At 41.7% G+C, this 16,023-nt stretch overlaps 1 protein-coding gene across 1 annotated transcript in view; it reads left to right on the top strand.

The window, feature by feature from the left end:
• Window positions 1–14,441, top strand: part of aldh3b1 (aldehyde dehydrogenase 3 family, member B1) — a 45,344-nt gene extending 30,903 nt beyond the window's left edge. The window contains exons 6-10 of the mRNA XM_042504475.1: window positions 424–505; window positions 2,049–2,441; window positions 10,057–10,223; window positions 10,313–10,412; window positions 13,409–14,441. Of these exons, the coding sequence (XP_042360409.1) occupies window positions 424–505; window positions 2,049–2,441; window positions 10,057–10,223; window positions 10,313–10,412; window positions 13,409–13,596 (930 nt within the window). The 3' untranslated portion in view covers window positions 13,597–14,441. The remainder of the gene's footprint in view (window positions 1–423; window positions 506–2,048; window positions 2,442–10,056; window positions 10,224–10,312; window positions 10,413–13,408) is intronic.
• The last annotated feature ends 1,582 nt before the right edge of the window (window positions 14,442–16,023 follow it).

Here is a 16,023-nt window from a genome sequence, read left to right as displayed (position 1 = left end):
GTTCTGCCCAGTTAATGTCAGAGATCATTTGATTGCTGCTCTGCTCAGTTAATGTTTGTCGCTGAACGATGGTGTAGAAAGTATTCACAATATGCTTAATCGCTTCCTTTTGTGAGGATGAATTACAAGTTAACTCTAGCATGTCTGCCCAGGTGCTGCACTGCCCTTGCAATTGAGTTTCACCTCTTTCATTCCGTCAACATCATGTCATGAACAAATCTTTAGATCATTCTTTACTGACATTTGTGAGTCCATGCTGAATTTTCCATGTTCACACAGGGATCCATCTAAGAATGTATTATTTCTCCCATGTCTAATACTGTGAGTCTAGTACCCTGATATATAAAAGGGTATGTGGTAAGGTGGAGCTTGTTACACTGAACGTGACACTTTCAGTAAAAAGGGGAACTCTCATTGTGACAGGACTGTTATGCAGTTGTTCGTGGTGGAGCAGAAGAGACCCAGACACTTCTGCAGAATCGCTTTGACCACATCTTCTACACAGGTAAAAGCCTCTAAGAAGGATCCGATCTCTGTATGTCATCTGTCCTATTGTAGATGATGATGATCTCTGCTATTAACAGATTTAAGCGTTGACAAAGGTTAGAAGGTTATAGAGATATGTATGCTCACTGTGTAAATTTAGACTGCAAATTTGCAACATAATTACATCTATGGTCTGGTTTCAGCTGCAACATGCCTGCAGCAGCTAACAATTATCGCTTACCTTATGCTTCAGCTCAGTAAAAATAACACTTGTTACATAAATATTTTACAACAAACAAGATGACACTAGCGGTAAACACTTCTGTAAAGTCTATAAAGGGTTAAATCAGCGAGCTGTGGTGTAAAGCCGGCGCTAATAGAGTGGTGAAGGGATGAGGTTTTTTTGTAGGCCAACCAGGAAATTTGTATCACACTGGTTCCCTTGTTAAAAACCTTATGGGATTTTGAATGGGATTTTCGATTATTGCCAAAAATAAGCTCTGTGACAAACACAAGTTTATGATACTTACATGTTTTGTCCAGCATGATAATCTTTACAGATGAACACCACTTTTGTGTGTTTTGAAGCATAAATAAAATCACCAGAAGCAAAAAGCTATTGTTAGGCAATGAATGAACTATATCGTGGTTGCACGACTTAAACAACACCACCCCAAATAGTTCAACTTCTCTGTAAAAACACATTAAAACACAAATGAGAAATATTTGAAGCAGATAAATCTACAAGTTAGGGGCGTGACTGTTGCTATAAAGCTGTAACGGCGGGCGAGTGGGTTGAATGGGTTTCTGTGTCCAGTGTGATGTCGTCCAAAGTCCCCCCATACACTATAGTCCGACTTAGCCACTTGTTAGCAACCGCCATTTTTAAGATGCGTAAACCTTAAAAGTTCAAAAATTGGGTTTGTACAGATGTATTTTATGTTGCAGAACAAAACTTCTAAGTATCTTTAGCCTGTGTTAAGCACAGGCCTTATTTAAGATTTCTTTTATCAAAAACCCATTCAAAAAGCATATAGACTCTGAGACGAGGGAACCGGAAGGGCAAAAAGGCTAATGGGCTTCCACGTCTTAAGACTCATTACTTCACCACTCTATTTGAACAGGTGGCAGCAGCAATCTTCACCGGTCAAACAGTCTCTCACAGTATTTTAAAGTCCAGGGTCTTACTGGGTTCCTCTCTGGTCTCTGTAGATTCATCCACTCTACGAGTTTCATTGCAGGTCACAACCAGTGAGGAACTCTGTGTTCTCCTACCATGTTTGGTGATAGCATGCTATTGTTAGCTTTTTCCGGCTGTCTTCCTGTGCGTCACTTTGAAGTGCTCTGGAACCTACCAGTTCCAGGTTCCGGTCTGCTCACTGAATGTCCTCTCCTCCTTCATCATGAACTTCCAGAAATTTCTGTTTTACTTCACAGTGCCACAGCAAGATACCTTGAGTACTGGCAGCCAAATTGTTATAACATGTAGAACCTACATTCACGCTCACCAGAGGATATGCTTTCTCTACTTTAGACACTGACTTTTGAGCCCTGTCTTTTAGGTTCTCAGACTGTGGCACGCAAAATCCTGCAGGCAGCCTTGGTCCACTTGACCCCAGTGACATTGGAACTGGGCGGCAAGTGTCCATGCATCATATATGGACAGGTAAACATTGCAGGAGCTGCTCGCCGATTGGTGTGGGCAAAGTTTTTCAACGCTGGCCAGAGCTGTGTGGCCCCAGACTACGTGCTGTGCACGCAGTCCACCCGGGATGCTCTGGTGCCTGCACTTCGTGAGACCCTGGAGGAATTTTACAGCAAGGAGCCTCAAACCTGTCCTGACCTGTCCCGCATAGTTTCACCCCGACACTGGACGCGACTGATGGAACTGCTTGGGAGGTCCAGCGGCAAGGTTGTTTTGGGAGGAGAGAGCAACCAGGGGAACAAGTACATAGGTGGGTAAGAAGTAATAATGTACAGACAGTGTAACTTTAGATAAGAAATTGACCACAGTTGTCTGAATGTGCCATCATGAGTAAAGTATCTCACTATTTTATTTGGTATCTCAGTATGAGATATAGAGACTGCTGTATGGCTAGACAAGCTCACCTCGAACACTGGTATTAAAAACCCTGCCAGATAGACAGGCACAGTTGGTACTGAACCTACGCTTAAAACTGTATGAGACCATGTCTGGTGAAAGTGTGGGGTGTCGCCCAGGAGGCAGCTGCATATATCTCTTCAACAGAAACGCCTTGAAAGAATGTTTCAAGACTTGGCCATACCACAAGTGGAGTGAGCACACAGATCAACGGGGCGGTACGACGACACCGGGTTAAAAACAATGGGCACAAACGCGGGATTGGGTTTTAGCAAAAACGTCAAATCACCCATGGAAAATTGCATACATGATGGAGTAATAAAGCCATTTTAAAGGAGAGCATCTTTAGGTCCACCTGCTGCAACGGCTTGAAAGGCGGGCATGACAACACATCTAGCACCATGGAAATATCCCATAGGGTTGTTGGGCTCCTTGATACTGGCCGAAAGTGCCGCATTCCTTTCAGAAACTGACAAATAAGGGGATGTTGACCTGCTGTTTTATTCCCATAGCGTACATAGCACACTGATATAGCGGCCAAGTATACTTTGACAGTAGAGAAAGCTAGACCCTTGCCAGTGTTTCCCTGGCTAGCGGGGAGCTATCAGAATTAGAGCAAGACCCCTTTCTTGCACCCTGGCGAGAGTAGAGGTCATCAGCTCTAATGGGGCTAAGGCGTACAGGAGGACACATGGCTCTGATCAGTCAGGGAATAAAACACTTGAGTGTTCTCCTCTGATGCAAAGAGGTCTATCGCCGCCTGACCATATCTGTCCCACAATTTTGTCACTACTTCGCTGCTGAGTATCCAGCGGCTATAGCCAGGATTGCCTCTGAAGAGCAAGTCTGCCCCTCGGTTCAAGATGCCTGACACGTGCGTGGTTCTCAGCGATAACAAGTGAGAGCTGCTCCACACAATCATTCTGCGTGCCAACGTGTGCAGATGACGTAAGCGCAGCCCGCCTTGTGTGTTGATATATGCCACCACAGTGGTGTTGTCCGTTCTCACCAAAACATGCTGTCCCTTCAGGGAAGGGAAGAAATGTTTCGGTGCTAGTGAGATGGCATGGAGTTCCAGGCAGTTTGTGTGAACAAACTGCATCTGTGAGCTCCATGTGTCATTCACTGTTCTGCCGTTGTGTGTGGCACCCCAGCCCGCAAGAGAGGCATCTGTTGTAATAGCTTTCCTCTTCAGGATCATTCTCAAAGGCAAAGCGGAGATATTGTTTGTGATGGGGATAAATATAGATGTGAAAATAAGCATCCTTTAGGTCTATGGATATAAACTAATTGCCCGGACGCATAAAGCGTGTCAGAGCCAAGTGTTACCATTCTGATGTGTACTTTCTCATGTACAGATGTGCTCATAAGTTTACATACCCTGGCAGAATGTGTGATTTTTTTGGCCATATTTCAGAGAATATGAATGATAATACAAAAACCTTCTTTTACTTATAGTTAGCGGTTGGGTGAAGCCATTTATTATCAAACTATTGTGTTTGCCCTTTTTAAATCATAATGACAACAGAAACTACCCAAATGACCCTGATCAAAAGATTGCATACCCTGTAGGTTATGGCCTAATAACATAAACACAAGTTGACACAAATGAGTTTAAATGGCCACTAAAGGTAACCATCCTCGCCTATGATCTGTTTGCTTGTAATTAGTGTGTGTGTATAAAAAGTCAGTGAGTTTCTGGCTCCTGACAGACCTCTGCATGTTTCACCGAGTGTTGCACTGACGTTGTTGGATTGCAAGCCATGGGGAAAGCAAAAGAATTATCAAAAGATCCATGGGAGAAGGTAGTTGAACTTTATAAAACAGGAAAAGGATAGAAAAAGATATCCAAGGAATTGAGAATGCCAGTCAGCAGTGTTCAAACTCTAATTAAGAAGTGGAAAATGAGGGGTTCTGTTGAAACCAAGCCACAGTCAGGTAGACCAACAAAAATTTTGGCCACAACTGTCAGGAAAATTGTTCAGGATGCAAAGAAAAACCCACCAATAACTTCAGCTGACATACAGGACTCTCTTAAAAAAAGTGTTGTGGCTGTTTCAAGGTGCACAAAAAGGAGGCACTTGAAAAAAAAAAATGGGGTGCATGGTAGAGTCGCCAGAAGAAAGCCATTATTACAGCAATGCCACTTACACTCACACTCACCCCACTTACAATATGCCAAACAGCACAGAGACAAGCCGCAAACTTCTGGAACAAAGTAATTTGGAGTGATGAGACCAAAATGGAACTTTATGGCCACAACCATAAACGCTACCTTTGGGGAGGAGTCAACAAGGCCTATGATGAAAATTACACCATTCCTACTGTGAAACATGGAGGTGGATCGCTGATGTTTTGGGGATGTGTGAGCTACAAAGGCACAGGGAACTTGGTCAAAATTGATGGCAAGATGAATGCAGCATGTTATCAGAAAATACTGGAGGAAAATTTGCGCTCATCAGCCCGGGAGCTGTGCATGGGATGTTCTTGGACATTCCAGCATGACAATGATCTAAAACACAAGGCCAAGTCGACGTGTCATTTGCTACAGCAGAAAAAAGTGAAGGTTATGCAGTGGCCATCTCAGTCTCCTGACCTTAATATTATTGAGCCACTCTGGGGAGATCTCAAACGTGCAGTTCATGCAAGACAGCACAAGAATTCACAGGAACTGGAGACTTTTTGCCAGGAAGAATGGGCAGCTTTACCATTTGAGAAAATGAAGTGCCTCATCCACAACTACCAAAAGACTTCAAGCTGTAATTGATGTTAAAGGGGGCAATACACAGTATTAAGAACTAGGGTATGTAAACTTTTGATCAGGGTCATTTGGGTAGTTTCTTTTGTCATTATGATTTAAAAAGAGCAAACACAATAGTTTGATAATAAATGGCTTCACCCAACCACTAACCATGAGTGAAAGAAAAGTTTTTGTATTATTATTCATATTCTCTGAAAAATGGCCAAAAAATCACAAACTCTGCCAGGGTACAAGTGTATTTGTTCAGAGCACACAGGTCTAAAATTGGCTGTAGACGCCCACCCTTTTTCGGAACCAGAAGACACCTTGAATAGAAGCCACATCAGCTCTGCTCCGGCAGTACCATTTGAATAGCTCCCATGTTTTGCAGAGTTATGATTTCGTCTTGCAAAATGTGAGCTTTTTCCCCCTGAGCCCGTGGCTGTACTATCTCATTGAAACGGGAGTCTATAGCCCCATGTTTGCCAGGGTGCAGTGGGGGAGGGGGTGGCAATTTCCAAGGGAGACACAGTTGCAATGCTTCATCGTCCCTCTTCTTCTCCTCGCAACATTTCTGCATGGTGGCTATCACCAGGCTGAAAAAGCCTTTCAGGCCCACTGGAACGTCGAGGAGTTGAGTTTTCTCCGTCAGTTTTGACTGAAAGCAATCAACTTTGGGGAGGGTGGAGCCAGCAGAGGTCATGGTGGACTTCTGTGTGGTGTGCAAATGGGACACCAGGAGGGGCTCGACCGGAGGCAGGTGAGAGAATCCTGTCTCCTCCATCTCGATCCAGTCCAACATGGAACCTCCCTGGATGGATTTTTTGGTGGAGAGTGTATTGCTCCAGGACCGGGTCGCCTCCTCCAGGCACTTGGGGGAAATCAGCAGTAGCTGTCTTGTAGAGATTTTGGCCTTGGAGAGCTGTTTACCCTCTAAGCGGGACTTGGAGGTCTCGGTGAGGGCTTTGGGCCATGCAATACCAAGCTTTGCAGCTGCCCTCTTACAAGCCTTGTGCAGATCTGCTCTCGCTGTTGGGTTTGGAGATTCGCTGCACGCACTACCAGTAGCTGCTGGCTGTGAAGATGGCAAGAGGGTAAAAGTTCTGATGACCTCATCCTCGTCAGAGCCGGGGCTAATGGGCTTGTCCCCTGAGTTGGAGTGATCCCCGTCAATGTTAACGTGCTCCACCATAAGGCTAGCCTCATACTCGTAGGGGTCAGTCAGCGGGGCAACAGCGTCGTGCTGTTCACCCCAGCTGGCACCCAAAGGGCTGGCTTGTCTCTGGGTGCTCTCTTCCAACTCTTGTGACAGGGGAATGGCTACCCCCACAGTAGGATCTGCCATTGACAGGCTAGCTTGCGACATTGAGTCTTCAACGAGAGCCGCGCACAATGCTCACAGTTAACTGGAGATGCTAGCATGTCCTGGATGTGTTCCAGCCCCAGACACACTGAGCACACAGAGTGGGTGTCTGCCCCAGCTATCTTGTTACCGCATGTGCACACTCTAGCCGGAAGCTAACCTTTATTCATGGTGAGGGAAGGTAGCTCCATAGTTGAAGTAGCTCTGTGAAAGGGAGAAGCAGTCATCAACTAGCTTGGTGGCTAGCTGTAGCAGCTACTGTTTGGTGACAGCCCAGCTACTAAACCCAGATAGCTATGCAGCAGTAGGTAGCGTTCACCGATGTAGGTGTTAGCTTGCTCTGTGAACAGTGTTGCTTGCCCATTAGCTGCACCCACCGTCTGAGAGGTTGCTTCTAGGAGCGAGAAGAGGTTTTAGATTGAAGAGATAGTGTCACTTCAGGATCTTATAGTAGGAGAGCAGACATCCCATTTGTCTGCTAGTCAGGACTGGCATAGTGTAAAAGATCTTCTGGGGTACAGTGCAGGAGCATGGAGCATGTCCCATGGTGAGATACCCAAACGAATGTTTAAAGAGAACAGCCTGTTTATGAAAATAAACACGTGTCATTTCATTCACCATTATGAGGAGACTACTGCTGCAGGAGTGTGAGATCTACACCAGGGACACACACAATTACAGAGCTAACTGTTAGCATCACACAGCTAACACAATAAAGGTTAGAAAGGATTTAACAAGTGTCAATCCATTGCATGACTTTGTTGGGATGTTTAACAGCTGCTGTCGTATTAGCATGCTAACCTGGTAGATGTTTAATTGACTGTTGGAGAGTGGCTACAGAGATGGTCCTTCAGCTGCAACTAACCTGTGTTAAAGCACCAACAGAAAGTTTGCTTATCCAGTTAGTTATGCTTATTACAGTGTATGCACTTTAAATAAGTGCTTCCTCAAAGGCCCACCATTTTGCCCCCTTTTACGGACGTGCAAGAAACTTGGTGGGTGGTCATTGTGAAAAGTATTTGTTTGACTGTGGCTATGTGTTTTTTTCTGATCTTGCTTTATATTAGATTTGATTAGCTCCATCACACAACAGTAGATACCAATTTCGGTATTGATGTAAGTAAGTAATTAAGTAAATTTATTTATATAGCACTTCTCACAGAGAGGACTCACAAAGTGCTTTACAAAGGATAAAAGATATACAAAGTACAATAGAATATAGAATGCGCTAACAATTTGATGTAGTCAAAATCAGAAAAATAAAGATGACAATACTGTCTTCCCATGAACCAAATTACCTTTTAAAAAATTATTAAAAAAGTGAAAACTTTTTTGGCTGCTGATTACAGGACCGCCATCAGGTCGATTGGGATCAAGTTTGATGTGAAACATTAGGCAATCATTTCCAGTTATGGTGCCAAGTTTCATGTCTCCAGCTTGCTCCAGTTTACAGCAAATTGAGCATAGGCTTTATATAGCATATAATGCTAAATATGCCACATCCTCATGCACCAATCGATATGATACCTTGTGATACCTTAGTACTTGCCCTCAGAGTATGTGTTCCAGATTTGGTGAAATTCTGTCTAGCTACATATTATTAAGGTAAACATTTTTGGTATAAATGGCACCGTTAACATGGACTGAAGGTATCTACAAAGATTTATGATGATTGGACAAATCGTTAATGAGGAATTTTGTGTAAGCCCTGCCCTTTGTAAAGACTGTTTGATTAATAGTGGCAATGTTTTATGACCAGTCTACCTTATTTATAACAGAAATATGTGCTTCAACGCCACGATGGGGTATACAAAATCTATTGATAAAGTAAAAATCCTAAAAGCAGATGGCACATAACTGCATTTTGCATTATGCAAATGAGCAAACATCCATCATGGCAGACTAATTTGATCCAAAGGCTTTTCTGAGGGCATATTTCTTGTGAAACAGTTGCACATCATTTCCAGTCATTAGGATAAGTTTTATATTTCTAGCTCATTCCATCTCAGCAATTTTAGCCACAGCCTCTGACAATGAATAGAAACTAGAATGTGAGCGCTGTTTAAAAGTTAAGGCCCATTAAGTGCACCAGGCCACCTTTCAAAGGTTTAGTAACCAATTACACACAAAAGGTCAGTAATACCCAAAATTTTTTCAGGGTCATCTAAATATGGTTCGTACCAAGAGTAGTGGAGAGTTGATGAAATATAGTTTAAAAGAAGCCAAAAATGTCTACCAAAAAATCCAGTGATGTAAAACTTTATAGGCCCAAAATGGTGTAGCCTGTATTAATCAAATCACTATCATCCAAGAAACAGACTGTGCAAATATTGTTTGCTGCACCTTACAGTTCATGAGTTACTAGCCAAAGTGTAAAACGCATAGTTACTCAGTACATGGTGGTACTATTGGTAACATGTACAATACCAGCACTTGTAGTACCTATATCACTCGTTGCTAGTTCAGCTTTCAAATATTACACCTATAGACTTTTGACAATAGCTTTTAAAATATTATATAAAATCACTGAAAGGTATTATAAAATACAAAATTTAATCCATACATCCCATGGAAGATGTACAGTTTGACCTTACAATTAAGTTTCTATGACAAATAGAACAGAAGTAGATGCTAAAAAAAAAACAAGGTACAAGGTAGATTTATTGGCATTTTTCTTTAACGTGGTTTAAGAAGAAATTAAATTAAAGTTGAAAAAATCCTACTACATCTGGAAGAGTACTGGAGAGCATGTCAGAGAGATGTTGGGGAGTGATGGATTTCAGGTTACGAAAGGTGATTTCTCTGAGTAGGCAGGGACGGGGGATGGGGGATGGTGAACTGGATAAGTTTATGGTCATAGAGGGGAAAGAGGCATGGTTTGAGATCAAGTACCGGTAGATTTATGGAGTCGAGGATGAACTTTGTCATGGGTGGGGAAGGTGACATGTTGGGTGAGAGTGAAATTGTCCAGAAGAGTGGCAAATTCAGAGGAGAGCTTGCAGGTGGGGGAGTCCATGTAGTTATTGAGGTCACCGAGTAGAAGCAGGCGTGGATAGAGGGATGAGGCTAATGTGAGGAGTTCAGCGAAATCAGAGAGGAAGGAGGGATTTGGCTTAGGTGTCTGGTAAATGAGGATGATTGTCATGGAGGAGAGGGCCTTGAAAGCAAGGAATTCGAAGGAAGAGACTGAGGGGAGGGTGAGTTCTGTAGTCTGGAAATTCTGGTTGTGTAGAACACATGATGGCAGGTTTCCACCTGGTGGAGAGAAAAACAGTTGGACAGACCTCAGGATACAGTTCTCTGTATGTTGGCTCATGCAGCATGATAAGATTGAATCATTTCTTCATGTGGTAATGCCTTTTTTAGCTCCCACAGTGGTGGTGGATGTGGCTGATGATGATGCTTTAATGGAGGAGGAGATTTTCGGGCCCATCCTGCCCATCGTCACCATTGAGTCTCTGGAGGAAGGAATCGACTTCATCAACCGCAAAGAGAAGCCACTTGCCCTCTATGTGTTCTCTGAAGAATCCTCAGTAAGAACAACGAGCTGTGCATTGTCCCCCATCATAGCTGGAGACAAATTGTTTTTAATTTGACACCACGTTGTCCTTCCTTTCTAAAGGTGGTAAACACAGTACTGGAAAAGAGCAGCAGTGGAGGGTTCTGCTCTAATGATGGGATCGTCCACATGTCCTTGCCAACCCTGCCCTTTGGAGGTGTAGGTAGGTGTGACCCTGGTCTAAAGATTTTCGCACTTCCCAATTTCCTCTGACCTGATGGGTTTTGGGACTAAGAGACACTGTTTGGTGCAATTACAAAATCATGATTTGTATCCCAAGGCACTGGGTACATTATTATAAATTCAAACAAAAACTATAATACTGGATTAATGACTAACTCAAACAAAAACAAATGTATAAATCTCATCAGCCAGAACATTAGTGTTTAGACGTGAGGTGGATGAAGGAAAGGTATGTGTATGCATGATCTGATATCCCCAAGTGTTTCCCCTGGATCACTGAATAATTTGTATGTCCTGGTTTCACATTAATACCAACCAATCAGCAGCAATTCATAATTGTGATGTCATTCACATGCTCCATGCAAATATTTGCCCATTAAAAAAAAGAAAAGAAAGAAAGAAACAACCCATTTAAAAGCCAATCCAGTAGGAACCTGGTAGGTCTATTTAAAGAGAAAGAAATAGCCCCAATGTGTATGATGTAGATTTTATAGGACTTGTGGTAACAGTAGCTCTATTTGCTAAGCTATAAGCTAAACGTTAGCTCTACCTGCTAGAAAAGTAAGCTAAGAAAAATGTGCACAACATTACAGGCTTTTCACACCAGAACTGGTTCACGACCATCTAAGACCATCAAAGACTAGCCAAAACCAGCTAAAGCCAGTACCAGCATCAGCTGGTTTTGGCTGGTCTTTAAATGGTCTTTTTATGGACTTTGATGGTCGTGACCCAGTTCTTGTTGGTCTTTGATGGTTTGACATACCAGTGTAACCAGCCTGTTAGTCCAGGATTCACATTACAAACAACCAACCAACAGCAATTCTCAATTGTGATGCCATTCACAATGCCCCGTGCAGATACCCACCCATGAAGAAAAAAGAAACCACCCATTTCAAAGCCATTTAAGCAGCATCACACACAGAGATTTGCTTGGATTTTTAGCACATTTTATTACTAAATATATATTTAACCTCTGTTGGATGTGTTTAATGAAAAAGAAATATGCGTAAAAAATAGATGTTATAGAACTTGTGGTAACATTAACTCTCTCTGCTAAGCTAAGCTAAATGTTAGCTCTGCCTGCAAAGCTAAGCTAAGCAGGCTAAAATGCAGCTTCCTTTAGGCTACAAACTGTTTGGGGTTTGGGAAATTATTATATGTAAATAAATATTTGCAAAAAATAGACGTTACAGGAATCGTGGTAATGTTAGCTCTACCTGCTAAGCTAAGCCAAACAAAGCGAAACAGGCTAAAAGGCAGCTTGCTGTTAGCATTACCTGCTACGCTAAGCAGGCTAAAATGCAGCTTCGCCTCTAAAAGCTATTTTAGGGTTGGGGAATTACTATATGTATTTAAACTCTGTGGGTTGTATTCAAGGGGAAATAACTATGTGAAAAAAAGATTTAATAGGAATTGTGGTAATGTGTTAGCTCAGGGGTCGGCAACCCGCGGCTCTAGAGCCGCATGCGGCTCTTTAGCGCCCCCATAGTGGCTCCCTGGTCCATAGATCCCAAAGGGAAAAAGAGAAAGATAGCTGATGAGAACAGAGGATTCAAGGAAGAATGGACCAAATCATTTGCTTTCATTGCCAGTGCGGAAGGATTGCCTGCATGTTTGCTTTGTAACGAGAAGTTGTCAAATAACAAAAAGAGTAATTTGGAAAGACATTTCCAGGGAAGGCATGCTAAATTTGCAGCTGACCACCCAGTTGGGAGTGAGAGAAAAAGTGCGATTGCAGTACGTCTGGAGAAATTAGAGGAGCGCAAAGATAGATTTAAGAAGTGGATTGCATCTCCAAACTCCACTACTGCTGCAAGTTTTGTTGCAACCCAAGAGATAATAAAGCGTGGAAAACCGTTCACAGATGGTGATTACATGAAGGATTCATTCATCAAAATATCAGAGCACCTATTTTCAGACAAACGGGTGAGAACACAATCCTGTCATAGGCACATATTTAGTAACAAAGTGCCTGTTTTTATAAAGAGATTTCTGATTTTTGTCAGTGGAATGACACTTAGGGATATTATTGTGTTTTATTCGAAGATGAATCAGTGGACAAAAGGCTAAGCTTGGAAAGCCAACTATTCTCCACAACAATAGAGCAGAAGTGCATGGACAGACATGGCAGATGGATAGATGATGACACTTACGTGACGTGGACCCTCACTGATGTGTGCTTTAGGCCAGCTCTAAGGGCACAAACCAACGTACATTATTTTATACAGTCTATGGTATGAAATTGACTTGACTTGATAAATCTGCAATTGAGGATTAAATAATCTTTGGCATCTCTGGAATAATCTAGTCCAAACAAGACTAAATATAGTGGATTTTGATCTGGACCTGGTCAGATGTGGTCAACATCATATATATTTGGAAATAGCTTTTAGACAGTGTTGAGGCTTTACTTAAAACGTCTAATATGCTTTCATCTCAGTAGGAGGGGCAAACAGCTGAGAATCGGCTGTTAAGCATTCAAAATTATGCTCCCCTTAACTCTCCCCTTTACTCTCCCCTTAACTGCTGACTTCGAAGCTGCCAATTGGAGGCTTTGCATTGTTTACTTAAAGCAGGTGTACTGTACTTCAGGCTGTGGGAAGAAAGGCTGGTCTGTTTTGCTGGCTCTCTGTAATGTTAATGTTACACTTATCTTGAGTGTACAGATTGACCAAAGTAAGGAAATGTATTCATCAAAATAAGTGAATGAAATCATCAAAATGAGGGAACAAAATGTAGGCAGATTTAGTAAAACACAGCTTGAGAGCAGGCGTTATTTCAGTGCGATAAAGCCAATGTCAGGTCACAGAGGTTGTTGAATGATGCTTTCTTTTATCTGTAGTCTGATTAAGAGAGAAGGAAACTTAAGGTAACTAAGTTAGGTTAAGGTTAAGGTTAAGGTAACTAGTTTTACCACTTCGCCATTGTATGCACTTTTTTTTCAACTGGTGATCTGATTTTGGCCACTTGTTTCAGGGGCCAGCGGTTGGGGTAGTTATCACGGCCGCTGGGGCTTCGAAGCGTTCAGCCACCGGCGGGGCTGCATGCTGCGTGGCTGGGCTTTGGAGAGACTGAACGGCCTGCGCTACCCACCTTACACAGAAGAAAAGCTGAACTGGCTGCGCTGGACCACCTCAGCCAAGCGCAGCTGCACACTTATGTGATGAACAGCCGGCTGTGCGTGTGTGTGTAAAGATCGTCAGAGTTTTTATACTGTATGAATGTGAGTGTTGGGGAAATTCAGATAGAAATGGGATTCACCTTTCCTTTTTACTGTATTGTGGGTTGTGTTTGTATATATTAACAAAGTGGATGTTGTTATATCCTTCTTCACAGTGTTCATCATACTAAGCAGACCCCTATGACACGAAGTAATAATCTTTGTCACTATTGTATTATGATTTTCTATCTACAGTGTATTAAGAATATATCCCACCCTGTATTTTCTCCTGTGGAAAAAATCTTTTGATATTATTTCGGGTATTGTTCTCAACACAGATTACATATAAACCAGGCTGCTTATTTTATTGATCAAACCACTGAAATGTTTGCCTATTTTTATTCTTTTTCACCAGCATTTTTATGTAGTGACAATGGTGTTACATTGTTTTTAATAATCTCCTTTGATTGTTGTAAAGTTTTGTTCAATGGGTTTATGTCTTGGTGTTTGTCTTGGTGTCAGATGTCTTTGTGTGGGTTTTAATATTGTTTTCCACAAAATACTGTGAATAAATTTGAAATTCCACTTTTAATTGCAAACAATTGATTTAGAAGTTATTGTCCTTCAATAGAAGCAAACAGTCCTTATTTGTTCACTCTGACACTTCAGAGATGTTAATTTACAAAATATGTAGCATGAACACATTCACATGCATTTGTACGAAAGGAGGAACAAACATATTTTCACAACTTAAGCAGAATCTCATTTGACTCAGAACAAATATGAATGCAAATGAAGATAATCAGAAACATTTCCTTTTACATCTTAAATGTTTTCCTAAGCTATGTCTCTGTTTAAACAGGAACTCAATGGTGTGCAACTGTTGTGTATTTTTATTATGATATTATTCTATTTTTATAAATTAAAATTTTTAAATAAATAAAAATAATATATATATAATATATATATATATATATATATATATAATGATATATTAGTGTTCCTATATGTTGGGGATTACTTACACACCCATATACACATATAATTAGTTACACACTGTACTCTGTGTGAACATGGTTTGCAGAAGTATGCAGAAACCATTTCATATAAACAACTTCTTCTGCCAAAAGGTCTGTTTTGGTGATAGGAGCGTAGAGACACAATGTGGTGGTGTTCCTGTTAGATTCTAAGAAAGCAGTCCAGAGGGAAGGCCTAATATAGTTGGATCACTGTTGTTTTGTGTGGTTAGGAGGGGCTAGCCAGTGAGAGACACTGAAAGTTTGACATACCTCTGTTAAGCTATAAAAGATGTGAGATGTATTAGAGGAGTCGGATTTTCTATGTGTCCGCTATGGATGACCCCATCACTTGTGCGCACCCTCTGTGTTTGATGAATAATTAATAAACAAGGACTGCTATAAGTGTAATTTCTGCCTGTATGATTTCTAAACAACTACACAAATTTTGGCGCCCAATGTCAGGCACAGTGGGGCTGAATAAGTCGAGTCTTTAACTCTGCAGGCATGGCTCTGACTGAGCAGGTAGCAGCACCCTCCAAAAAGAATGGCCACCCAGACAAGGTAGGAGCTTTTAACATCTAAAAAATATGCATAAAGCTCAGTCGGGAGATTTAGTCAGGGTGAGGTCTGCTCTGTATGAACAGTGAGCGCTGGTAAGACCGAACAAATTTGGCTCACTTAAAGGGCTACTTAGGCCATGGTAGGATGGGCTGGTGCGCAAATTGATGTGCATGCTGTGTGTTATTGTGTTATTAATCCTACATACTAGATGTATGCATGTGTGCATTAATTTGTGTATGTGCATAATATGCATTGCGTGTTTAGGTGAACAGTCCTATGCATAAATGAAATGCATAAAACAGGATCTATAAAGAGCTGAGACAGCTGTAAATAAAAGTAAAAAAGACAGAAAAAAAATAGAAGACAAGGCCAATCGGCAGAAATAGGGATAAATTTGGACGTAGTAGTAGTAGTTATAGTTGTAGCGGTTATAGTGTTGTATCTCGAGACAAAGAGACAGAGTGTGTGTGTGTGTGTGTGTGTGTGTGTGTGTGTGTGTGAGTGTGAGGTCTTTGTGTGGGATGAAGATTGTGTGACTGGCTCCATGCACATAGAGAACAGTGATACAGAGGAGAGGTGTTGAATAATTAGGTGGCTGTATAGTCATGAGGTTGCAAAATCTTGTACATCAGCGCTGTGTAAATAAAGTCAGTAAAATAATGTGTGTGTGCGGCTGTATGAGGGGACAGTGACTATAGATATGTATCTAAAGATTTGTGTTTCAGTAGTTGGCTCCCTCCGCACTGTACAGCTCCCTAGTGTAGGCTACAGCTGGGTAATTGTACAGAGATAGAAAGTTAGATATTGTTGTGGTTAGCATTACATTTGTAAATAATGTGTATATAGTGTGT

This window comes from Plectropomus leopardus, chromosome 17, assembly GCF_008729295.1.
Source record: "Plectropomus leopardus isolate mb chromosome 17, YSFRI_Pleo_2.0, whole genome shotgun sequence".
Lineage (NCBI taxonomy): Eukaryota > Metazoa > Chordata > Actinopteri > Perciformes > Serranidae > Plectropomus > Plectropomus leopardus.
This window is presented reverse-complemented; position numbering and strand designations above follow the sequence as displayed.